Source organism: Humulus lupulus, chromosome 1, assembly GCF_963169125.1.
Source record: "Humulus lupulus chromosome 1, drHumLupu1.1, whole genome shotgun sequence".
Taxonomy (NCBI): domain Eukaryota; kingdom Viridiplantae; phylum Streptophyta; class Magnoliopsida; order Rosales; family Cannabaceae; genus Humulus; species Humulus lupulus.
In genome coordinates, this window is record NC_084793.1 from 286,507,649 (window position 1) to 286,534,423 (window position 26,775).

General features: G+C 39.6%; 2 protein-coding genes across 2 annotated transcripts; both read left to right on the forward strand.

The window, feature by feature from the left end:
• The first annotated feature begins 16,701 nt into the window (after positions 1–16,701).
• Positions 16,702–20,546, forward strand: LOC133808281 (ribonuclease III domain-containing protein RNC1, chloroplastic). The gene is made up of 5 exons (XM_062245861.1): positions 16,702–17,728; positions 18,387–18,591; positions 19,049–19,249; positions 19,645–19,731; positions 19,879–20,546. The coding sequence occupies exons 1-5, from the start codon at positions 16,920–16,922 to the stop codon at positions 20,194–20,196; spliced, it is 1,620 nt and encodes a 539-aa protein (XP_062101845.1). The 5' UTR covers positions 16,702–16,919; the 3' UTR covers positions 20,197–20,546.
• A 349-nt stretch (positions 20,547–20,895) lies between these two features.
• On the forward strand, positions 20,896–25,053 carry LOC133808297 (casein kinase II subunit alpha-2). Its single transcript, XM_062245862.1, has 10 exons — positions 20,896–21,280; positions 21,833–21,962; positions 22,153–22,347; positions 22,862–23,019; positions 23,167–23,257; positions 23,343–23,408; positions 23,848–23,930; positions 24,167–24,230; positions 24,316–24,384; positions 24,652–25,053. The coding sequence occupies exons 1-10, from the start codon at positions 20,979–20,981 to the stop codon at positions 24,709–24,711; spliced, it is 1,218 nt and encodes a 405-aa protein (XP_062101846.1). The 5' UTR covers positions 20,896–20,978; the 3' UTR covers positions 24,712–25,053.
• Positions 25,054–26,775: the final 1,722 nt, after the last annotated feature.

Here is a 26,775-nt window from a genome sequence, read left to right on the forward strand (position 1 = left end):
AATGGTGCATGACTTCTCTATTTATAGAGAAGGATGCAGAATACTATCCCACATATTTTGGGTAGTTACTATTTTGTGAATAAAAATAAATGGCTTTAAATGCCAATAATCAGATATAAAAGGAAACGTCCCCCAAAGATCAGGAAACGCATAACTGACTAAATAATATCCCACGATTCTTGGGGATTTACATCAATAAATGAGGATTACATCTCATGTTTACAATACTTGTAGATATTCAAGGTGGTCATAGCGTATCTCCAAGGCTTCAGCATCTCAGGTTTCACGTCATTGTGCGAGCCACTGACATCTCCCGAGCTAACATTGCTTTCGAGATAGTACATCGAGCTCAATATCCCTGCTCCGAAGTTGTTCCCGAAGATGAGGGGCTCTCAGAGCTATCTTTCGAGATCGAGATCATTTCGAGGTCACTACATTCGAGGTCATGTATCATACTTTGTAGGCTCGATTTACAATCGTAGAGCATACCCTAACCCTCACGAGACCATTTAATGCGAACTCAGCTTTTGAGGTCATATTTACTATGGCTCGAAATCTGGGTATAACATTTTGCCCCCTCAAAAGTATTTGTTCGAGTCCTAAGAGAAGGAAACTTTTGAACTACTCTTTCTGGGAACCATACCGTCACACTCTTAAAAACGGACACGTGCCAGATGGGTATTGCTCACTTTAGGTACTTGAGTACCTTGGGAACACGCCCACGATCGTTCGTCTGACAGCTTTTCGGCGCCATCTTATCACCGATTCCCCTCCATTTGATCTGTTGAGGATTTTAACCAACGCTCCTGATTGATTTAGTTTTCCCACCTATATATATAAGATCTCCTCTTCGTCTTCTTCTTTACGTTTGTTCATTGTAAACCAGAAAGAAAAGAAAAAACAAGAAAGCCAGAAACTTTCTTAAGAAGCTTCCGTCCCGCGCATGTTTTCTCGACCCAAAAAACAAAGGAACCCTGGTCTGTTCGAGTCAGTGAGTTCTTTCCTGCAACCTCTTCTCCACTCGACGATTTCGCTGCAATCACCATCACTGTGTAAGTACGCCATTTTTGTTCTTAGCTCTTCTCTTTTTTTTGTTTTGTTATGTCGCTCTTGCTGCGTATAATAGAATGATATGATAGGAGGTTTTGGATCAATAGGCTTTATGTTTTCTGGATTTTCTTTCTGGATGTTCGTCTCTGGTTTATACCCAGTTTCGACGTTTGAATGTGGTTCCCATTTTCTGGGTTTTGAAGTTCTTAGGCTATGTTTCTTGTACACCAAGTTTTCGGGTAAAAACCCTTGTTCTTGACAATTACACGAAACCCGAAAATGCCCTTTCTTGGCTAACCGCCACCTTTCTTTCCCTTGAATTTCGGGATTTTCAAAAAATCATCCACGTTCTTTTTCTTCCCTGTGGAATACGCGCTCTGACTCTTTAGTGAGGTCTTAATATTTAGTTTCTTGTCATTAGATCTCCGAGCTCATCCATCGAGCTCGTGATTCTTGCATGCATGGCCCTCACCATTTTTTCTTTCTCGTTAGATGTCACAGAATTCGGAAAGACGGTGGGGGTCATTACGAGCAATTCCTTACGAGCCCAAATCTCCGAGCCCGGAATCGATCTTCGCCCGGAACCAGCGTCGGATTAAAGAGTACGAGATCGCACGCGAGCAAGAAGACATTCGAGCCCACTATCGTTGCCAGATTGACGAGGTCATCGAAAAGAAGAGAAGGGTCCTTCGGGAAGCCATCTATCCGGAGCCTAACCCCGGACCTAGGCCAGTTCCCCTCGACCCCGCGCTAAAAGTCACGGTAGCATACCACCCGGGGGAACTTCAGTTTTCCTTAATGGCGGAGCCTTCGTCTTCGCAGCCTAGGAGGGAGATGTTTGAAGCCGAATTCTACCAGAGCTCGGTTACCACCTCCGACCAGATAACTGACATCCTGGCCATGCATGGCCTTAGCTCGTTGGACACACTGAAGTGTCGAGCTCCGACAAGGCATGAACGGAGCTGTTTCGCTCCTGGGGGCCGCGATTCCAGTGTGAAATACACGGCCTGGAGCCAGGAACACCTAAGGGCAGGAGCTTTGCTGCCCCTGAAGTCCTTTTTCAGAGACTTCACCGATTTCGTTGGGTTGGCTCCATTCCAACTCAACACCAACTCATACAGGGTGCTGTCTGCCCTGAGGTCCTTATTCCACGAGCTGGGGTGAATAGGACCTTCACCCCAAGAGATTTTATATCTCTTTTGTTTGAAGAGTAATCCCACCCGAGCTCGGGGAGGAGATGGTTTCTACTATCTTTCGAGCTACCCCAAAGAGACAAAAATCTTTGAAGACCTTCCGAACCATCCCCCTGACTTCAAGAGGGCTTTTTTCTGGACAGACAGTCTGTTCCCGTCTCGACATCGTTCGTTTAGGCGAATTCGTAAGTATTCTCGTTACTTTCTGTTTTTGAGCTCGAATCTTTAGCCCTTGAATCCATGTGTTAGTTGAAGTGTATCTCGCCTTTCAGCTAACTTTCAGCGTCCCACCCCTGATGAGACAATGAAGGAGCACAGAGAGAGCCTGCTCCGACTCCCTTATGGCAGGAGGTCTCTCTCATTTCTGCTACATGAGGACAAGCTACGAGCTTGTGGGTTGTTGGGACAGGGCCAGTCAACCTCTGACTGGTCCAGTAAAAAATATGAACGCTGGGAGGAAGTGCCTCTGCCCACAGGCATCCTTCCTCCGAGGAGGGAAAGGAAAGCATCTCTCCCAATTCGCTCGAGAAGTCCACGGTCGGGGAACGAGGCCAATGATGAAGCCTCGAGTTCGGACTCCGGTGGAGGTAAAACCCTTCCTACTTCGCGAATGTGGTCCCCCACTTTATTAAAACACAGGCCCAATAGACTAGTCTCGTGCCCACAGGATAGATACCACTTCTACATATGGAGTTGGGTAGATGACTGTGTCCATAGGTTTGATAGTGGGCTCGGGAAATACGACACTATGTATACCACGAACGAGGTGTGGAATGGGATAGCTGTGCAGTATGGGACCAATGATTATAGGGACCTTTCGAGGTTATCACCAACTTATAGGGAAGGCCCTCCCCCCGCCTCTTCTGAAGACGGGGGAATTTCATGGTCCCCAAGCTCAAGCTCGGGGGAAAGTTCCAGTTAGGTTTTTTCTTCCACCACTCTATATATAGTGTTGAAGTAACTTGTATCTTTTTTACTGACTCACTGTGATGACTTGTGCAGGCGATATGGACTCTGACCTCGACGCCCTCATCGACAATGCGGGTGCCAAGAGGAGCAAACGCCCCAGGGCAGGGGGACTGAAAACCAGCCAGCCTGGGAAAGGCTCCAAGAAATCTAGGAAAACGCCTCCTCCTCCCCCGCCGGCTTCGAGCTCTGCTGCTGCGTCGACTGGCCAGACTAACGCCCCCACGACGATACCACCCTCGCAGGCCGTCGTCTCTGTGGTGGCGCTGGCCTCGCAGACCGGTATCGCTGCCGTGGCCGAATCCCAACCTCCTGCGGCGGGTCAAATGTCTTCTACTCAGCTCGCCAAAAGACCTTCTGCTTCCCGAGCTCAGAAGCTAACCATCTCCACCCATATGGATTCGTATGTGGTGGATAATGCTGCCGGTCCTCACGGATCTACGCTGATCTCGGATGTAATGTATCGGCCAGAGCTACGGCAGTTTCGAGGCTCCTCAGTGGCAGTGTCTAACTGGCACTCGAGACCGCACTGTCCTGTACGAGAAGAGTATTGAGCACACTACCGCGGTAAGTATCCTTCTATATTCCCTTTGCTTACATTCATACTGTCTCAAGGCTAATGATGGTTTCTTCCTTTTTTCAGGCTCTTGCTTTCACTGCCCAGCTCAATTACGAGCTGAACAACGAGATCCATTCGAGCAGGACCCTCGCCCAAGAGGAGAGGGACCTCCACCTTAGAGCGAATGATGACTTGAAGGCGGCGAATACTAAGCTCGAGGCAGTGGTTAAGGAGCGTGAGGAAATGGCCAAGGAGCTCGGAAAGCTGAAAAACGAACTCGAGGAGCAAAAGAAAGATAACATCCAGCTTCGGGAGACCAATAAGAAGCTCGAGGAAGACAAGGCCGTCACCCTCGACCTTATGGAGGATATCAAGACCCGCCTTACTGCCGAGTTCAAAGAAAAGAAGGAAACGGCGGTCGATTCAGCCATGTACCGGATGTGGGCCTATAACGAAGAACTGGACACCAGTTTTTTGGGTCCCCTCGAGGCGTCCTTCCTCGAACGATGGAATGCTCGGCTCGAGAAGGAAGAGGCTGAACGGCTCGAGAAAGAGAAGGCTGAGCAGCTCGAGAAGGATAAGGCTGCTCCGGGTACCGTTTCGGAGGGAGCTCAGGAGGATAGTCATGCTATTCGTCCTGAGGGGTCCGGTGCCGCTGAGAAGGCCAAGGAGACTCCTCTTCATTGAGTCTGACCTCGGGAAGATCAGTCATTGAGGCTGCGTCCTCTTATGTAATTATTGTGAATTATGCCCATGGGGCTGATACAATTTCTTTAACTAATTTAATTTTTTACATGCTTTACATTTCTTGGCTCGAAATATTTTACACATTCTTATAATTGATGAACTCGTTTATGTTTATTTATGCATACAAACATAGTTTGGATTTTAGGCTCGAAATTCGATGCATTCATGCATAGTTTATTCGGATTATCCGCTTCCGACCTCGTTATTTATCAAGGTCGGATATTACTCCAACCATGAACTCGAAAGTACTCATATGGTATGTAATATGAATGATTTGGTTATATCTTTTTTTAGTTACTTTTCCTCATCCTCAGTATTTTAGCTCCGAGGTTAAGAGTTCGAAACTATATTTCTAAGATATTCCAGCCTCGACTTTGACTTATCTCGCAATAGGTTTAGGTTCCCATTTGTCATCGATCGATAATTTGGCTGGTTTGTTCCAAACCTGTTGTGTCTACACATCTGGTTAACTCCAGATATTTAGGTTTTGATGGTTCGGTTATATCCGAACTATCTAAGCTCGCGCATTTGGTCATGTCCAAATACTTTGTGTTTGATAATTCGGTTATGTCCGAACTGTCTAATATCGCGTGCTTGGTTATATCCAAATACTTTGTGTTTGATAATTCGGTTATGTCCGAACTATCTAATATCGCGTACTTGGTTATATCCAAACACTTTATGTATATTTTTTATTTTTTAAGCTAGTGGTATGTATACCAATGATGCCCCCTTAATATCCTATGAGTGTGATCATAGGTTATTAAATTAAGAGAGATTGCAAAAATAAAAATAAATTACATGTGAAACAAAGTAGACCCTTTATTCAAAAACAAACTAAATACAGAAAATCATGGTTACAGGCGACACTTTCTACACTATTGATAATATGGTCTAAGGTGTTCGCCATTCCATGCTCGAGGTATCAGGCTCCCATCTAATCTCGCAAGTTTGTATACGCCCGGTCGGATGATTGACTCTATCTGGTATGGTCCTTCCCAGTTCGGCCCGAGCACCCCAGCTGCTGGATCTCGGGTTGCTAAGAATACTCGTCTCAAAATCAGGTCTCCCACTCCGAACTTTCGGTCTCGAACCCTCTTATTGAAATATCTCGTGGTCCGTTGCTGGTAAGCAGCATTTTTCAGCTGAGCCTCTTCCCTTTTTTCTTCGATCAAGTCTAGGGTTTCTTCGAGCTGAGTATGATTGGAACTTTGGTCGTAAATCTGAGTTTGAATCGTTGGAATTTCGACCTCAATGGGCAACATTGCCTCGCAGCCGTATGCTAGAGAAAACGGGGTATGCCCAGTTGATGTCCGAGCTGTAGTTCTATATCCCCAAAGGACTTGGGGTAATTCCTCAGGCCATCGTCCCTTTGCTTCTTCTAACTTTTTCTTCAAGGAACTCTTGAGAGTTTTATTAACGGCTTCGACCTGACCGTTCGCCTGAGGGTGAGCCACTGACGAAAAGCTCTTTATTATATCGTTCTTGTTACAAAAGTTGGTAAATAAGTCGCAATCAAACTGGGTTCCGTTGTCAGACACAATCTTTCTTGGCACTCCATATCGGCATACGATGTTCTTTACCACGAAATCTAGGATCTTCTTCGAAGTTATGGTCGCCAATGGTTCAGCCTCCGTCCATTTTGTGAAGTAATCAACTGCGACCACAGCATACTTTACTCCTCCTTTGCCAGTTGGGAGTGAGCCTATGAGGTCGATGCCCCATACCGCAAAAGGCCATGGGGATGTCAACATGGTTAGTTCGGAAGGTGGAGCTCGGGGTATCGTGGCGAATCTCTGGCACTTGTCGCACTTTTTCACGAACTCGAAAGAATCCGTTTTAATGGTTGGCCAGAAATATCCTTGGCGTATAATCTTCTTGGACAGGCTATGCCCCCCGGTATGGTCTCCGCAGAATCCTTCGTGAATTTCTTCAATAATCTTCTTTGCCTCGGGAGGAGTTACACATCTGAGCAATGGCATGGAATACCCTCTTCTGTATAGCCTTCCGTCCAGGATGGTGTAACGGGGAAGTTGATACATTAGTTTCCGAGCCTGATTTCGATCTTTTGGAAGAATTCCATTTTCGAGGTACTCAACTATCGGGCTCATCTAGGTCGGCTCTGTCTCGACCATACACACATCTTCCTCGTCAGGCTCAGTAATGCTGGGCGCTGACAGGTGCTCTACGGGTACGACATTTAGCTCCTCATTTTCGGCGGAGGTGGCGAGGCGAGCTAAGGCATCTGCGTTTGAGTTTTGTTCTCGGGGAACCTGTTCGATTGCATAAAACTCAAAAAACTCCAATGCGGATTTTGCCTTCTCCAGATAAGCTGCCATTTTTGTGCCACGAGCCTGGTACTCTCCCAAGATTTGATTAACTACGAGCTGGGAGTCGCTGTAGCAATGTATAGCTTTGGCCTTGAGCTCCTTTTCTATTCGTAGTCCCGCAAGTAAAGCTTCATACTCAGCTTCATTATTAGATGCTTTAAAGCCGAACTTTAAAGCAGAGTGAAATCTGCTCCCTGTAGGAGTGATCAGAATAACTCCTGCCCCCGCTCCATTTTCATTTGACGACCCGTCGACGTAAAGTTTCCACAGCTCGTGGGCCGTGGTTGTTACCTCGTCGTCGGCTGTACCGGTGCACTCCACTATAAAATCTGCCAACGCTTGTGCCTTAATGGTTGTTCTCGGATGGTAGGTGATCTCGAATTGTCCGAGCTCAACAGCCCATTTAAGGAGTCGACCAGATGCCTCTGGTTTGGACAAGACTTGCCTTAGTGGTTGATCTGTTAGTACATGGATAGGATGCGCTTGAAAGTAAGGGCGGAGTTTGCGAGATGAGTGGATTAGGCTGAGGGCGAGCTTCTCCATTAGTGGATATCTTGACTCTGCCCCCAGTAATCTTTTACTGATGTAGTAGACGGGTTTCTGTATTCCCTCTTCTTCTCGAACTAGCACCGCGCTCATCGCGTGTTCAGTTGTTGAGAGGTATAAAAACAGTACTTCTCCCGTCTCAGGCTTTGATAGGATGGGTGGTTCGGCTAAGTGCCTTCTGAGCTCTTGAAAGGCTAGCTCGCACTCATCTGTCCATTCGAACTTTTTACTTCCTTTCAATAAGTTGAAGAATGGGAGACCGCGGTCCGTTGACTTCGAAATGAACCTGCCCAGAGCTGCCATCCTGCCAGTCAAGCTTTGAACATCTTTATGCTTCCGAGGTGAAGGCATATCGATCAGGGCCTTTATTTTATCGGGATTAGCCTCGATTCCATGAGAGTTGACAATGAAACCCAGAAATTTCCCTGAAGACACCCCAAAAGTGCACTTCTGAGGATTCAACTTCATGTTGTACTTTCTGAGCACGTCAAAGCACTCTTCGAGGTCATCAACATGGTTTTTGTTAAGTTGAGACTTTACAAGCATGTCATCAACATAAACTTCCATGTTGTTCCCAATTTGCTCTGAGAACATCATGTTTACGAGCCGCTGGTACGTGGCTCCGGCATTCTTGAGTCCGAATGGCATGACATTGTAGCAGTAGAGCCCCTTGTCTGTGATGAAGCTTGTATGCTCTTGGTCGGGGGCATGCATGGGAATCTGGTTATACCCAGAATAAGCATCCATGAACGACATCAGACCATGCCCCGCCGTGGCATCTACGAGCTGGTCAATTCTCGACAGGGGAAAACAGTCTTTCGGGCAGGCCTTGTTGAGGTCTGAGTAGTCAATGCACGTTCCCCACGTCCCGTTGGGTTTCGGGACTAACACTGGATTGGCCACCCAGTCCGGGTAAAAAGCGTCCCTTATGAAATTATTTGCTTTCAGCCTGTCTACCTCCTCCTTTAGTGCTTTCTTTCTGTCTTCATCCAACTGCCTTCGCTTTTGCTGCTTCGGGGGAAAGCTTTTGTCTATATTCAATGCGTGGCTCGCTACATTAGGGCTTATTCCCACCATGTCAGAGTGTGACCACGCGAAGACATCCTGGTTTTTCTTCAGAAAGCAAATTAATTGCTATTTTGATTCGTCTTGGAGGTGTTTCCCGACCTTCACTTTCTTTGAGGGATCAGCTTCCTCGAGCTGAACCTCTTCGAGCTCTTCCAAAGGTTGGAGGTCGACCTTCTCCTCAATCCTTGGATCGATCTCCTCATCAATTTCTAAAACTGTCCCATCTTTATTCTGTATGACAACGAGTGCTTGCGCGCTTGTTTGTTTCTTTCCCCTTAAGGAAATGCTGTAGCACTCCCTTCCTGCCAATTGATCTCCTTTCAATGTTCCGACCCCGCTTGGAGTTGGGAACTTAAGGGCTAGATGCCTTACAGATGAAACTGCCCCCAGCCCGACCAGGGCGAGTCTCCCGAGCAGTACATTGTAGGCAGATGGTAACTCTACCACCACGAACTCCATCATCTTGGTCACCGAGACTGGATAGTCTCCCAAGGTCACAGGGAGTTCAATGGACCCCATACAGGCGGTTCCTTCTCCAGAAAAGCCGTACAAAGTGGTTGCACAAGCCTTCAGGTCGCGAAGGGAGAGTCCCATTTTCTCTAGTGTCGCTTTATAAAGAATGTTAACTGAGCTCCCATTGTCTATGAGAACTCGGCGCACTCTTTTGTTGGCAAGCTGTAGGGTGATGACGAGTGGATCATGATGAGGGAACTGGACATGGGAGGCATCCTCCTCGGGGAAGGTTATAGGCTGAGTCTCAACCCTTTGGATTTTTGGTGCCCTTGGTTCGGGTTCGTATGGAGACCCGTCCCCTGTCTTCAGCTCATTCACATATCGTTTTTGAGCATTTCTGCCCCCTCCTGCGAGATGAGGACCTCCCGAGATGGTTATTATGTCCTCTCCATCTATCGGCGGAGGCCTGTCCTCATCCCGAGATCGGGAGTTATTATTCTGTGCTGCCGGAAGCGCGGCTACTCTCTGGCTAGCAGTAGCCTGTCCAGTATTCTGGTTTTTGACGTACTGCCGGAAATAACCTCTCGAGATCAACCCTTCGATCTCGTCCTTCAGCTGTCGGCACTCATCAGTTGTGTGGCCGGTGTCCCTATGAAATCGACAGTATTTGCTGGAATCCCTCTTGGACTTTTGATTCCTCATAGGGTCCGGACGCCTGAAGGGGACCTGGTTTTCATTAGCCAGGTATATGTTTTCCCGAGACTCATTGAGCTCGGTGCGCACTTTATATACGGAGAAATACCTTTCTCCTTTTTTCTTCTTTCCTCCATCAGCCTCGGGATTATTTCCCTCGCTCTTTTTCCTCTTGGAGGGATTCTCCGAGGTAGGCTGTGTAGCTGCTGGGTCAACCGAGGTTGAGGCGGAGTTAATGTTTATCGTTGTAGTTTCGGTTTGCGAGGTCGCCTTGAGTGTTGACCTCGCCTCCTCTACATTGACAAATTTCTGCGCCCGTCTGTTAAACTCGGTTATCGACCTCACCGGTTTCCCTTGCATGTCATCCCAAAGGGCACTCCCGGGTAAAACACCAGCTCGGATGGCCATCAAGTGCCCACTGTCATCCACGTCACGAGCTCGGGCGACCTCTAGATTAAATCTTGTCAGGTAGCTCTTCAGTGTTTCGCCCGGTTGTTGTCGGACGTTAGTCAAAGTGGATGCTTCGGGTCTGACTCCCATCATAGCTCGGAACTGCTTCTTGAAGTCTCTAGACAATTGATCCCACGAAGTTATAGAATGTCTCTTGTACTTCTCGAACCAACTCTTGGCAGGTCCGACCAATGATGTCGGAAACAACATACATTTGAGCTCGTAACCCACGTTACTAGCTCTCATGATAGTGTTGAATGTACTCAGGTGGCTGCATGGGTCGGTTTTTCCTTCAAACGCTGGGACGTGTGGAATCCGGAACCCTTGGGGGAATTGAGTGTTAGAAATATTGGGAGCAAACAGCTCGAGCTCCTCATCAGAGTCCTCATATCGACCGTTCCCTCGTTCATTCTTCAAAAGCCTAAAGGCTTTTTCGAGCTGATCGATCCTTTCTTGTACTGGGTCCTTAGGCGGTGTTTGGAATTGATAGTCATTAATCGCGATCCCAGGCTCGCGTCTCCGTGAGGGATCTCTACGCCCATTCAGATGATTCCTAAGATCCGGGTTTGTCTGATCTCCCTTTCCCCTGCTCTGATTCAGATGATTGCGCAGGTCGGGATGGCTCTTGTGATTTCTAGTATTTTTACGACCCCGGTCGTGTTTACTGACAGACCTAGTTTCTCCGGACTCATCACTGGTGAAACTCATCGATCGGTCATTTCGTGGTGGATCCTTTCTACGTCGCCTTGTCTCTGCAGTGCGAGATCGGGACGTCTGACTTCTCTCGGATGGCGTGCCTTTTCGCCCCTGGAACGTCTCCCTGTTTCCTTGTCTTTCCCCCGTACGCCCTTGATCCTGATCTCGACCAGGTTGAGCGTTCCTGCGGGGAGGTGAAGGATATCTTATGGGAGACGGAGGAAACCGTATAGGTGACGGTGGTTGTCTTCCTTGCCTCGGCCTGGAGGGTCCAGAATTTGCCCGAGACGGGCCAGTTGCGTTCGGTGCACTACCAGGAACCTGAGTCCGAGCCTCGGCAGGAGCTCGGTTGTTCTCGGTTCCTGCAGGCACTCCCACAGGTGGATTAGGCGGGACCCGAGCTCGGGTACTCCTCTGAGGCCTAGAAGGAGCAGATGGCTCTGTTGGTGCTGGAGGTTGTGCTGGCCTCCTTGTGGCAGCATTTTTTCGTGGACGTCCACGGGGCCTCCGGGGAGGAACGTGCACGTCCCTTGGAGGAGGGACTTGGTCTTCGCGCGGAAGCGGGGGCTGAGCCACCTGCGCCTCTGCGGCTATCCTAGTCAACTCCTCGTTACGTTTGTTGGCATCTGCCAGCAGCTGTTTCAGCTGCCGATTCTCCAATTCTACAATAGGGACATAACGCTCAGGGTTATAGTACATGTCCTCATCCCTTGGTTGTGGAGGTGGTCCCCGGGAATCAGAGGACCCACTCCTTTCTTCAGCGTCCGGGTTCTCCATTGGTTGTTTTCCAGGACGCCTTGGGTAATTTTCTTCAGGAGTGTTCTGATTGTTTGCAGCCATGAATCTCTCCGGGATGGATGCTTGAGGCTCTCAATGAAAGCACCAAACTGTTGACGCCGTTTTTTGTCAACAGATAAAAGAAGAGAGCACGTAAACAATTTAAGACAATGGCCAAAAATAAACAAACGAATCAAACACGGTTTTTTACGTGGTTCAGCAGTTAAATCTGCCTAGTCCACGAGTCTCTGTTATTAATCTCAAGATTATCTCTGAACAATTCTTTAGCATGAATTCTCCAGAGTTTTCTCTCAAGGATCAGAATTTCGGTCCTTTACAATGGTGCATGACTTCTCTCTTTATAGAGAAGGGTGCAGAATACTATCCCACATATTTTGGGTAGTTACTATTTTGTGAATAAAAATAAATGGCTTTAAATGCCAATAATCAGATATAAAAGGAAACGTCCCCCAAAGATCAGGAAACGCATAACTGACTAAATAATATCCCACGATTCTTGGGGATTTACATCAATAAATGAGGATTACATCTCATGTTTACAATACTTGTAGATATTCAAGGTGGTCATAGCGTATCTCCAAGGATTCAGCATCTCAGGTTTCACGTCATTGTGCGAGCCACTGACATCTCCTGAGCTAACATTGCTTTCGAGATAGTACATCGAGCTCAATATCCCTGCTCCGAAGTTGTTCCCGAAGATGAGGGGCTCTCAGAGCTATCTTTCGAGATCGAGATCATTTCGAGGTCACTACATTCGAGGTCATGTATCATACTTTGTAGGCTCGATTTACAATCGTAGAGCATACCCTAACCCTCACGAGACCATTTAATGCGAACTCAGCTTTCGAGGTCATATTTACTATGGCTCGAAATCTGGGTATAACAGAAAGGAAGTATCACATTATTCGAGAATATGTGGCCAGGGGAGATGTGAAGGTTATGAAGATTGCAACTGAAGACAATCTTGCGGATCCGTTTACAAAGACACTACCAGAAGCAAGCATATCAAGGAGATGGGATTAGTAGAATTAAGGCATTAGTTTCAATTAGTGCAAGTGGGAGTTTGTTGGGGTTTTATGCCCTAATTAAAACCCAAATTCTTTGTAATCTCATTTTATTATCAATAAAAGAATAGAAATCATTTTTTGACTTGGTCAATCACTTTGCTCACATGTTTTATTTTCATGATTATTTGTTTAATATAAACTTCTATTAAATCCCGAGCATATAGCTAATCTTATTTATAGTGACGTAATCACAGTGGAATATAAATATGATTATATGTTCAAAATAAGTTAGTCCTAAGATTAGTCAGTGCACCAGATTTACACTGACTTGCCAATCTACGATATGATCTACTTACACATTACAGTGTTATGTTCTTTCCAGAACATTAGCAAAGTAGATAAGATCGGATGTATTTGTTACATCGGACAGGACCGATATTGACAGTTGATAAGATAAGTAAACATACCGTTATTATCTATTCTAGTCATATCATATAGTTGACCATAGGTCAATTCAATCTCAATTCTGAGTGGTTAGTATTCTAACCGATTGTATTATTTGAGTTCTTTGACTTGTTCGTTACCAGCTTACCCTACGGACTAGCCCATACTTACATCTTGGGAACTCGGTAGTATAATTGAGTGGGAGTGTTAATCATAGATATGAACATCTATAGCTTCTGATGAAGAAGTGAAACGATGGTTTCCTTTTAGTTTGGTTCAAGGTGTTAAATGATAGAGATCTCATTTCAGTAATTAAATTAGTTTACTGAAATATCATTTACAAGGAACTAAGTGTTTTAAGGATAAAATACAATGAGGGGTAAAACGGTATTTTAGTCCTATCTCATTGTAGACCGTCTATAGAGGATTGAGTGACAATTATGGTTGTAACAATGGATAATTAATAGCGTATCTATATTTGTTATAGAGCGTTCTATGAATTCAAGAGTGCAATTCCAAGTCTATAGTGGAGTCACGAGGAATTAATAAGTTAGTAAATTTATTTGTTAGATTTATGATAACTTATTGGAGCTTGATTTCATAGGCCCATGGTCCCCATTGTACCTTGGATAAAATCATCTAGGTAGTCTCAATTAATTGATTTAATCATCAATTAGAATTATCAAAGTTGACCAGGTCAATTTTTGATAGTTTCACAGAGTTGTATAATTTTGAGAAGAAAAGAGAAATTATGGCAGATTTATTAATTAAGATAAATTGGTATCTAAATTAATAAATAAATTTAAATCAAGGTTCAAATTATAAATAATTAATTTGATAAATGATTTAAATAATTATTTAATTAATTAAATCAATAGAAAATAATACAGGCCCTGATTTTAAGTCCAATGGGCTTATAATCAAATGAGAAATTTCACGGGCCTATAGCCCATGATAATTTCGACCTAGGGCTTCAAAATGACTGTTATTTTATTGATTTTTTTAATTAAATTAAATAGTCTAATTGAGTCTATAAAAGGAGTGCTTAGAGAGAACATTTTAGAGACGACAGATAAGTCACAAGTCAGATTTTCTGATAGTTTTATATTCTCTCTAAACACAAGTCATTTTCTAAGCCACTTTGTTATTTTCTCTTCTTCTCTCTATATCTATCTCATGTGTTGAGAATTTCCCACACTAGTCTAGGTGGTTCTAAGGATACATTGGAAGATCGTGAAGAAAATAGAAGATCGGTTCAGTTTCTTGATAATACTCTGCGACAGAGAGGATACAAGAGTTAGAGAAACTGAAGGAATGACTCTTTAATTTCGCTGCGTATACTGTAAGTATTCTATTCTTTGTTTCTCTTGAATTCAATTTTAGAAACATGTTTTAGGCTATCTTGTATTAATTTGTTTAATATTAGATATACATGAAAATAAATAAAGATCCTGTATAAGATTTTTTCCAACACATCCAAGTTTGTAAAATCCAAAGATTCATTGAGGAGGTCATTATCTTGATAGGCAAAGTTTGCTTCTATATTTTTCTCCTTCTCCTTCAAAGAGGCTTAATAAAGATCAACAAGATGTTTGGACGTACGACAAGTACGTGACTAATGTCCTTTCATACCGCACCTGAAACATAAGTTTGTTGATTCTTATTCTGTGGACTATTTCCCTTATGTTCATTGCTTGTGGTTTTCAGCGAAGTAGAGGAGTTGTTATTATAACCATCACATTGTCAAACATTACTTCGACCATTATTATGTCTGCGTTCACGTCCATGACCACGACTATGGTTATGATTATGGTCACGCCCACGACCACGACCACGATCACGATCACGATTATCAGATGTTATAGCATTCACTTCAGGGAATGGGGCCGACTCAGTTGGGCGAGATACATGATTTTTCATCAAAAGTTCATTATTTTGTTCTGCTACTAGAAGACACGAAATCAATTCTGAGTACTTTTTAAAACCTTGCCCTCTGTATTGCTGTTACAGGAGCACATTTGAGGCATGAAAAGTAGAATATATTTTTTCTAACATATCATTGTCAGTAATATTTTCTCCGCACAATTTTAATTTAAAAGTAATTTTAAACATTGTAGAGTTATACTCACTTATTGATTTAAAATCTTGCAACCTCAGGTGCAACCATTCATATTGAGCATTTGACAGTATGATAGTTTTTTTGTGGTCATATCTTTCTTTCAAATTTTGCCAGAGAGTAAGATGTTCTCTTATCGTCAGATATTCAGATTTTAACCCCCCACGGAGATGGTGGCGAAGAAAAATCATAGCCTTGGCCTTATTTTGATTTGATGCTTCGTTTTTATCTTTGATGGTGCCTCCAAGACCCTTAGCATCCAAGTGGATTTCAACATCAAGAATCCATGATAAGTAATTTCTTCCAGAAATATCAAGTGGCACAAAGTCGAGTTTTGTGAGATTTGTCATGAAGAAAACTATCATACAATAATATTCAAAGTATTAGAAAAATAAACATTTGAGAAATTATATTACAAACACTATTAAGAAATAATGTGACAAGTCTGATGTACCAAATAATTCTTTCTTGACTAATAAAATTGAATCTCTAATAGCATAAAAAACAAGTGAACTAAAAAAAATATAGGTAATATTAATATTAATTTAAAACGTAACATATATATAAATTCACACATATATTAACACATATAATTCTAATAAGGTAACGTGTAATAAGGTGATAACATGACTAGTAATTGTATAAGCAAATCATAATTATTAAAAGAATAATAATAAACACAACTATGAAAAGAATAATAATGACGTGTACCAAATCATATAAGCATAATTATTAAAGGAATAATAATAATAATAAATATTAAAATAAATTTAACAATGACATATAAAAAAACTAATAAACATATTTATAATTAAAATAGCTACTTGAAATTGTTTAGTTCAGATGAGGATATATATATATCTATATATATTTGTATAGTGTATCGTGACTTCGAAACAATTTAAGAATTTTAGTAAACAATCTTTACTTTGTTGGAGACTCGTGCTGATAACGTGTTATAAAATTATTGAGAATAAACTAAAATATAAGAGCAGAGAAATAGATAAATAAAAGTAATGCAAAATAAGAGTGAAATCTTATGTCTCATTTCAATGGGGAAAATACTCATATTTATACAGATAAATATGCCCTAAAAAAATCGGGTAACTACTTTGAATACAATCAAGAATTAATGTTGATATTTTATTTTGGATAACCCAATGATTCTTCATTATTATGGACATTCATATATATATATATATATAATATGTATAATAATTTAGTTATTAAAGTACAACAAAATGAACTACATAAATATTTATGACACAAATTTCTCAAAAGCGAATTTTGCTGCCAATCAAGTGCTGCCACATGTATTTCTTAACATACTTAACTATTGAGGAATCAACGACCACATCAAATGTTTAACGGCAGAAATTTTTGCCTTAAAAAAATTTATATAAAGATTTAAGTGTAATAAAATGAATTACATATGTTAATGACGCAAATTTTACTTTTCATAAATAAAAAAAAAAACCAATAAAATGATGGAGAAACACCTTGAAAATACACACAACAACATAAACGACATCGTTTGATGAGCAAAATGATAAAATGATCATAGTCCGACTGCGTATACGCAAGATAATATCCAAGCACTTGAGCTAAGCTTGTGCCGGGCTCTTCCCACCTTATCCAACCCTCTAAAACCCTGAGAACTAAACCCTCCATCAATGGCAGCTCAATCCCACCCTCAAAATCAAAGACCCATTTGCTTCTAAATTCGAATCTCTTTATACCAAGCTTTTCCTTATTTTTCTGAACGAATCAATTTCTCATCTTAACATTCTGACAAAAACAGAAATGGAACTTTCTTCTTCTTTCATACAACTCTTCAAACCATGTTCATCCCCAACTTGTAACAACTACTCTTTCTCTTCTTCCTTCTCCACTTTTCCAATCCAGTTTCGACCCCAAAACCAGAAATTAGTGAACCAAACTTCACAGAACTTCCGAATTTTCGCCGTTGCTGTGGATCCACAACAAGAGCTTCCCCAAAACAGTCCCCAAAGACTCCTCAAAGAACTTGCCGAGCGTAAAAGGGCTACTTCTCCGAAGAAGAAGGTTCCCCCAAAGAGGTTCGTACTAAGACCGCCTTTGGATGACAAGAAATTAACAGATAGGTTTCTCAATAGCCCTCAATTGTCGCTCAAGGCGTTTCCATTGCTAAGTTCTTGTTTGCCTTCTTCGCGGCTTAACAATGCGGATAAGACTTGGATGGACGAGTACTTGCTTGAGGCCAAGCAGGCCCTTGGATACCCACTTGAGCCGTCGGATAGGTTTGGAGACGATAACCCGGCAAAGCAATTTGATACGCTGCTCTATCTGGCATTTCAGCATCCGGCTTGTGAGAGGACGAAAACCCGGCACGTTCGGTCTGGCCATTCGAGGTTGAGCTTTCTGGGTCAGTACGTGCTTGAACTGTCATTGGCTGAGTTCTTCTTGCAGCGTTATCCGAGGGAGTCACCGGGTCCAATGAGAGAGAGGGTGTTTGCTTTGATTGGGAAGAGGTTCTTGCCCAAGTGGATTAAAGCTGCTAGTTTACAGAATCTGGTATTTCCATACGATGATATGGATAAGATGCTCAGGAAGGACAGGGAGCCCCCGGTGAAGTAAGTTCTTTGGTTATCTTCAACTTGGTTTAACTGTATTGTTGTGATTTTCACTTTTTTTTTTTTGGGGGGGGGGGGGGGGGGATAATGGATGATTGAAAAGGTTTTGCATTAGTTAGTTGAATGCTCTCTTATTAGAGTCCAAATTGTTTAGTTTAGAGTTGATACTGTTTCGGCGAGATTGTCTTGACACTCAAATATGTATTGTAGTTCTATATGGTACCGGGATATTGATTGATCATTGAGTGGGTGAAATGGAAGTAGTTTACACCCTATGTCTTAATATTTTTTTGTGCTTCTTTTTCATCTTCAGTTAATATCAGTTTTGTTTTTAATTACACAAATTTGTTAGTGAAGATGGAAAGATAATCTGATAATGGTTCTTGGTATACTGAATCGAACTAGTCTTAACTATTTGATTATCTGATGCCTGCTCTTCTCATGATTCCTAAAAAGGTGTCAACCTTCCTTATGTCTGGTGGTCGTTAGCCTAACTTCTTTATTTCAGTTTATTTTATATTATGGTTTATTACCTGCCAGTTCCAAATAAAAATTTACACAATGAAGTATCTAAATTTTCGTAAGATCCATGTATGGCTTGAACAGTTTCAGTTGACATAAAAGCTCATTGTGTTGAATATATTCTCTCTTTTGACAGGTCTGTATTCTGGGCTCTGTTTGGGGCAATCTATTTGTGCTTTGGTATGCCAGAAGTGTATCGAGTTCTTTTTGAAGTGTTTGGAATGGACCCAGAAGCTGAGGACTGCCAGCCAAGATTAAGGAGACAACTTGAAGATGTTGATTATGTTTCAGTTGAATTTGAAGGCAACAAACTCAGCTGGCAAGATGTAGCTACCTACAAGGCGAGCTCTCTTTCTTCTTGTCTTTTTAAGTTTTTTTATGTGTTGCGCATTCCTTGATAATGAAAATTCTGGCTACTTGCAATCATAATGTACACACTTTCACATCCAAGCATGAGGGTACTGAATATGAAATCAATTCATTTAGATTGACGTGAACATAGAACTTGATAACCATATATGTTGCTGCAGTTTTAGAATCACAAAATGGCTGTTCGTTTCAAATTGACTGGTTTGTCTGAGAAGTTGACTTTAGTCACTACTCATTTAATGATATCACAATTAACAAGTTTCTATACTTGCAGTTTTAAATTCATGAAAAAGCAATTAAATAAAAAACAATGACATTCCCTGTTCATCTCATGCTTTAGTGTTAATAAATAAGTTGTTAAATTTTAAATTTCTCGAATATTTAAAGTCTCCTGCTATTAGCCTAATACCATGTTTTGTCCCTCTTCAGCCTCCTCAAGATGCTCTCTTTGCACACCCTAGGCTCTTCAGGGCTTGTGTTCCACCAGGTATGCATAGATTCAGAGGAAATATATGGGACTATGACAGCAGACCCCAAGTCATGAGAAACCTGGGATATCCCTTAGATATGAAAGATAGTAATCCAGACATCACCCAAGCCAGGAACATTGAACTTGGACTTGGGCTACAGGTAGGTCTCTTCCAATATTTCATCTTTACATTTACCTTGGCCCTTGAATTGTTCACCAATTGTGTTCTATAGTTTCGTTGCAATGCCAAGAAGTAAGGAAACCAAGAAAAATATGTAAAACATCTGTAGTAGTATGTTAAACTAGCATGTCAAGTTTTTTATGTTGGCTGTTGAATCTGATTTTTTATATCAGTTACTGGTACCAAGTCGGCTTTTAATTTTCCTATAGAATTATAAAGTTTGCAAGAGATTTATTCAGTATGGATTAACTTGTTTGAGAACTTAACCCTGCAAAAGATTTAACTTCTAGTCTTCTGGATAAATTTTAGAATTGGTTAGATATGCATATTTTTTTTGGAGATTAATAATCCGTGTACTTTTCATTTTCGCTACAGTTAAGTTTCTTGCATCCATCAAAGCACAAGTTTGAGCATCCCCGTTTTTGCTATGAACGATTAGAATATGTCGGCCAAAAAATTCAGGTGAAAACTCTTTCTTTGTAATTGGAAATTGTCTCTGCACAACATCTAAAGATAATGCTTTAAAATTTGCAGTCGCCTATCTTGCTATTAGTTGTGAACAAACGATTTAAAAAACTTTGTTAAATTATTTCTTTTGCTTATCACCAGGATCTTGTGATGGCGGAAAGATTATTGATGAAGCACTTAGATGCACCTGGAAAGTGGCTGCAGGAGAGGCACCGCCGTGTTCTCATGAACAAGTTCTGCGGGAGATATTTGAGGGACAGGCGTCTTCATCAGTTTATCATCTACTCAGAAGAGGTTCAAGATAAATATGAACACAATCGAAGATTAAGGAATCCAGCCACAACTGCTGTTCAACAAGCCCTTCATGGACTCTCATACACTGTATATGGGAAGCCAGATGTGAGGCGCCTCATGTTTGAGGTTTTTGATTTTGAGCAAATCCAACCCAAAGCTGTGTAAAAATAGGAAAAAGAGGACAAAAAAAGTATTAATCCAATGCAATAGATTGGGTAAAAAAAAGGAAGAATAGTATATACTTACACCAACCAAACTGAATTGAAATTTGTTACATGTTATTGTATTTCTTAATTCATTTTAGATGTGTCAAGGTGTTTTTTATTCTGATTATTTATCATTAGGCAGTCTTGAATGGTAGACAATATAGCTACTCCTGTGGATGTATATGACCATAATGATAGACTAGTGGGAGAGGCTGATGCACCTAATTTGGTCACATTCCGTAGAGTTTAATATTGTATCATTTGAGTATGTAATTTTATATATTTATTTGAATGCTCATTTAAACGTCACTAGGAATTTTTTATTTCAATATTATTTTGTATCATTAATTAATATGATGTTTTTGTTAAAAAGAATTATATGAATTATTTTTAATAATAAGAAAAGAAAGCCAACACAGCAGTAACAAATAATACCAGAGTTCCATTAAATAATGCTAAGATCAAATCAGAGCCACACGATCAGAACATCCAAAATTACTCGCTTCGTGAATCTAAAGTCGTTAATTTGACCAATCAGCATTTGCCACGTTATACTTATTTAAAGCTCATATCGAAAAAACATTTGCAACGACCGTACGCAATTAATACCCCCATTCCCGATATTTCCACAAAAAGAAAATATAGAAAAACCCTGGGAGCAGCAGACAATAGCCAACCAAAACCAGGCGCAGCTTTAGTTAGCCAAATAGGCGCACGTTAACGGGAGTGGTGGTGCGTCTTATGAGGGATGCGCACAACTCAGCACTACTTCTCCGCTTTCTGCTAGTGTGCACTGCTGTTGTCTGGCGTGCGCCGATTGTACACTCTCCTATCGTGCGCACCTCGTCTCTTCCAAATCCGCCTAATAACAACACCATCACCACCTTCATTAGCCACTGTAATAATAAGGCTCATCGCACCGAGCCCAACGAGATCTTGGGTCCAAGCCTCCGAGCCATGTCCAAAGCTCGTGTCTACACAGACGTCAATGTCCTTCGCCCTAAAGAGTACTGGGACTACGAGTCCCTCGCTGTTCAATGGGGGTAAAGGTTTTGAACCCTAACGATACAGTTTTTTTTTCTTTATGTACGATTCGATGCATTTTGTAATATTCTGATGTGTTTGGTTTCCGAGAAAATAGAATCCGTTATACTTTTAGGTCGTTAGCTTTGTTTAATTCACTACGAATGCTTTGAATCAAGATCGTGTATAGATATGACTACACGAGACTCTTTTTTAATTCTACTCCGTATTATTTCGTTTTGGATCCCTTGCTCTGTATTATAATCGGATCGTCGAATACATTTGAGGGATTGTATTTTATCAGGGATTTGAGAAAAGTATTTTGCTTGTCGTGGTTCGTGTCCTTGAAATATTACTTCATTATGCACAAGCTGAGCAAGCTGAGCAAGCTATACGTGCTTTATCGAGATCATGATTATTGATATAGTATAGTGTAAAGGGGAGGTGGTCGGTTCTGCTCTCCAATCCCATGTTTTTTACTGCTTTGAGTACCTTTTTCTTATATTGTTTTAATGTCTCTTTGTTAATTCTGCAATTTAATTAAAACTTGCTTTTCTGTGTGATACTGTCAGTGATCAAGATGATTATGAGGTTGTTCGCAAAGTAGGAAGGGGAAAGTACAGTGAGGTTTTCGAAGGCATAAATGTCAATAGCAATGAGCGGTGCATTATCAAGATCCTTAAACCTGTTAAGAAAAAGAAGGTGAACTATTAAACCTTGTGCAGGTTGCTGATGAAACTGTTATTAATACTCCTGGTTTGATTACATTGTTTTGTTGAAGTTGAGGTAATCTTTGTTGTTGGGAACCAAAAACCCAAGAGAACTTTTGTGGGGGCCCTAGAGAACTTGTAGTGTTTGAAGTTTAACTTTGTTTGTGAATATGTTTCTGCAGATCAAGAGAGAAATAAAAATTCTTCAGAACCTTTGCGGAGGCCCTAATATTGTCAAGCTTCTCGATATTGTTAGAGATCAGCACTCCAAAACTCCTAGTTTGATATTTGAGTATGTGAACAGTACTGACTTCAAAGTTTTGTATCCCACCCTCACTGATTATGACATTCGCTACTACATTTATGAGCTTCTCAAGGTAATTCATGTGTTGGATATATTACAACAACTAACTCATTTATGTCCTTACCTTTTTCTTCCAATTTGAATAATTTCTATGTTCTGAACTATTTTAAACCAAACTTATGCCCAAGACATTTTGACATAAAGGAATGAATGATTTGAGATGTTAATATTTGTTACCTTCTTAAATAGTTTTACAACTGCAAATAGGATGGATTTAATTTTGTGTATGGCCATTAGGTGTGCATTGATTTAAAAGTTAATAGGATTTCCAAAGCATTTTGTCCATGTTCCGTTGCAAGTCACTAATTTTGACATAGGTTTATTATCTTAAGCTACTAGGCCTCTTGTCATTTGCGTGTGTGGCTTTCTTGTATTGCAAGACTTGTTTCAGTACCATCTATTTACTGCATGAATGTCTTGATTCATTTAAATTTAGAAAGGAAAAAAAAAATTAAAATGGTAGTTTTTACACTTGAGCAACACAGTAATGGTGTTTAGCTAAATGACCCAACTTTCCTTGCATACAGGCACTAGACTACTGCCATTCACAAGGAATAATGCATCGTGATGTCAAGCCTCACAATGTTATGATAGACCACGAGTTGCGAAAACTCCGCTTGATAGACTGGGGTCTTGCCGAATTTTACCATCCAGGGAAGGAGTATAATGTCCGTGTGGCTTCAAGGTAAATTTTTTGAAATCATTAAATTAGTTCTGGTCAAAGCAATTACCATACACGATTGATCATGGTAGAATCATCTTTTACTTTCATGTTTTAACTGTGGTTTTAAATTTGTGGAAAATATCAAATTTATTTGTTTTCTTTTTTCAGATACTTTAAGGGTCCTGAACTTTTAGTTGACCTTCAAGATTATGACTACTCTTTAGACATGTGGAGCCTTGGTTGCATGTTTGCTGGAATGGTGAGATTATAGTGACTATAAACTCTTTTAGCTTATGTGAGATTTTTCAGGCTTGCTTTGCTCATTGTACTCGTAATTTATGCAGATATTTCGCAAGGAACCATTTTTCTATGGTCATGACAACCATGATCAGCTTGTTAAAATTGCTAAGGTAATTTTACTAATTTTTTTAGTTTAAATGAATTTAACCTTTATTATATGCGTACTACAAATAACGGGTGCAACTTCCAAGCATTAAGAACTACTGATTCCATTAAATGGGATCTTATAGTGGGTTTGAATTCTCATGGATACCGACCTTGTAATTTGTTAGGATTCTTGCCTTTCAAAAAATTTAGGCTTAGAGGGAGGACTCAACATCCAAAGAAAGAAATAAACAATCTTATAGTGTGTTTAAGAAGAAAACAGTTATCTTATGACGTATCTGCCATTCATTATTACCGACATAATATTATTTCTCTTTCATGGTAATCAGTATTGGAGTAATATGAAATGTTTGTTGAGATAGTTATATGAATATATGCAAGATTCATAGTGAATCGTCTGCAAAGTTATATAATCGTATAAATGTGGTTTGCTTGCACTTTCAGGTACTTGGGACTGATGAGTTAAATGCATATTTAAACAAATATCAGTTGGAGCTTGACTCGCAACTTGATGCACTTGTTGGGAGGTAAGTTGTGTAACATATCTTGGATTCAGTTAGTGGTTGATTTCTGTTAGATTGGTAGTCTGAAATTTCTTGCTTATATTCTCTGTGGTGCAACGCTGGTAATTCATCTTTTTCCCAAAATTAGAATTAGTGCACAACTTACAAATATGAGCTGATTTCTGGTGGATACTTGTTAGCTTAAAAGCAGTGTTGCTCAACTTGTATTTAAATTTATATATTCTTGTATTTTCCTACAGGCACAGCAGGAAACCCTGGTCTAGATTTATTAATGCAGATAACCAGCACCTAGTTTCCCCAGAGGTCATTTGTTCTTGATTTAGGTCATTTGTCTCTTCCTTCAGGTTGTTTTATTTGTACTGATGTTGTTAAGGTATTCAATATGCAGGCAATTGATTTTCTTGATAAGCTTCTCCGATATGATCATCAGGACAGGCTTACTGCAAGAGAAGCAATGGTGATCTTACTTACTCTTTAATCAATTTACTTGTAGTGTCAAGTGTCAACACCTTTCTTAATCAAGCAAAAGATGGCACTTCTTGATCAATTTCATACTCTTATTATATTCTTGGTGATTATTTATCATTTAGTTGGCGTCACCAATTTCATCTTCATTCTTTCAAAGTTTTTTAGTTTGTCTTTTTCATTGGATTCTTTTCTTGCTTTGGAGCATTTTACCATCCTTATTTTTCAATTTGCTGATGTTATGTTCTTATCTTTGCAGGCCCATCCATATTTTTCTCAAGTGAGGGCAGCAGAAAGCAGCCGGATGCGAACGCAATAATAGCCTGATCGATACTTGGTTATGTATAAACCCGTTGGAGAATGTACTATATATCGCTTTCAACGTATTGCTTCCGTTATTGAACTATAGGCCATTTAAGCAAATGGGTTTTTTGCATCCCTTGTCGAACTACTGCCCATTGAGATTGACAAATGGGTTTTGAACATTTTATTGCTTATTGAAGGGTTTGAGTGAATTCAGATCAGGGGTATTTCGAGCTTGATTATAATTAAAAATGTATGTTATTTTAGCAAAAACACTTGGATATTCATTAAGAATTATTGGTAACGTTGCTGCAATATGATGCAGATCAACTGAATTCATACCTTACTATTATTATTATTGTCTTTCCCTTTAGTACGTAATCATAAATAAACTAGCCCTTACTGGTTAGAATTTGTATTTGTTCATAACTACTTTTTATAATACAATATTTTAAGAGCAATTGATGAAAAATGTCACTTTTTTGAAATTATTGTGCTAGTTTTGATAGTTTTTTGATTAACTGAAAATTTTCAATCACTGTTTGGACTGTCTTAGGTCAATTTACAAAAAATTATCAAAATTAGATCAGATTACAAAATAAATTAAAAAAAATCATTTTATCAAGCACCCATACTTTAAGAATAGACATTTTTGAATGAAATCACGCATAGAAAGGAGAAAGAAAAGGACTGAGAACATCACGCCAATTTTTACAAAGTCTGGTACTGTGTTCTCTCGTGAACAATCGTTCAAAATATGGATCAACCAAACAAGCAAATGCCGGTTGATAATTGGATTCCTAGGATTGGTTGGTTTATTTTTTTTGATTACATTAACTGAGATTCTTATCACTTAGAGTAGTCTTAAAGTAATCTCTAAGGTGATCTAAAATAAATAAATATGTAAAATTATACAAAAATATATTAAAATGAGTCTCCAATAGATGTTTTATCTTTAAATTTTTTTTATTTTAGAACGTAGCTATATTTATAACAAACTATTAATCTATGTAACATTAAAACACATAAATATATATATACTCCTCTTTTTGTATATTTATATATATAGTATATACATAGGAAATAAATTTTATTTATATTTTATAATATTATTATATTTCATTTTTATTGTTATTTTTTATTTTATTTTAGTACAGTATTTTATATACATTATATTTATTTATTTTTTTGTTTTAAAAATTTGTAGCAATAAAGAAATATTCTAAATATTTAATGGAATATATTTTTAAAATTAACTGAAAATAGATATTTATTAATTATATTAATATAAATTTAAATATTATAAAATATCATTATTATAATAGTATTTACTATAAAATTAAATAGATAATAATTATATTAATATAAATTTAAATTTAAATATTATAAACTATCATTATTATAAAAATATATATTACAAGACTAGATATTTAATACTTATATTAATATAAATTTAAATATTATAAAATATTATTATAATAATATATAATACATAATTTGAGATTTTATTAAAAAAATATCATTTTGAAAAAATTATCATATTATATATATTTAAAATAATTATAAATAATATTTTAGCTTAATTTTTCATTTAATATGTTTATATTATTTTTTTGTATATATATTTTTTATTTATTTGAAATTTATATCATAAATAAAATTAAACTAGTGTCCATTTCGTGTTGTTTGTATTTAATATTATAATATAATATATTGGTAAATACTATAAAAGATATGCAGATATTATTGATAGTTAGATAAAATATTTAAAAATATAGTATTTAAATAATATAGAGAAATTGATGAATGTTATAGAAAAAAAATATATTTTAAAAATGTATTTTAAAGGAAGAAGTTGAACACCCCAGTGAGAGTGCTCTTGTATATACATAAAACATGGTCCGCGTGTCTTGTATCTTGGGGTCAAATCTGATGATAGATACCCTAATCCTTCAGTACCTTATTCATCAGCTAAGGTTTATAAAGGAGTACCAAGTACAAATGTATAAAAATATATTCTTTAAAACAAAATTCAAAGGTCAAGAATATAAAAATGACCCAGTAGAAACAAGCAGTCACA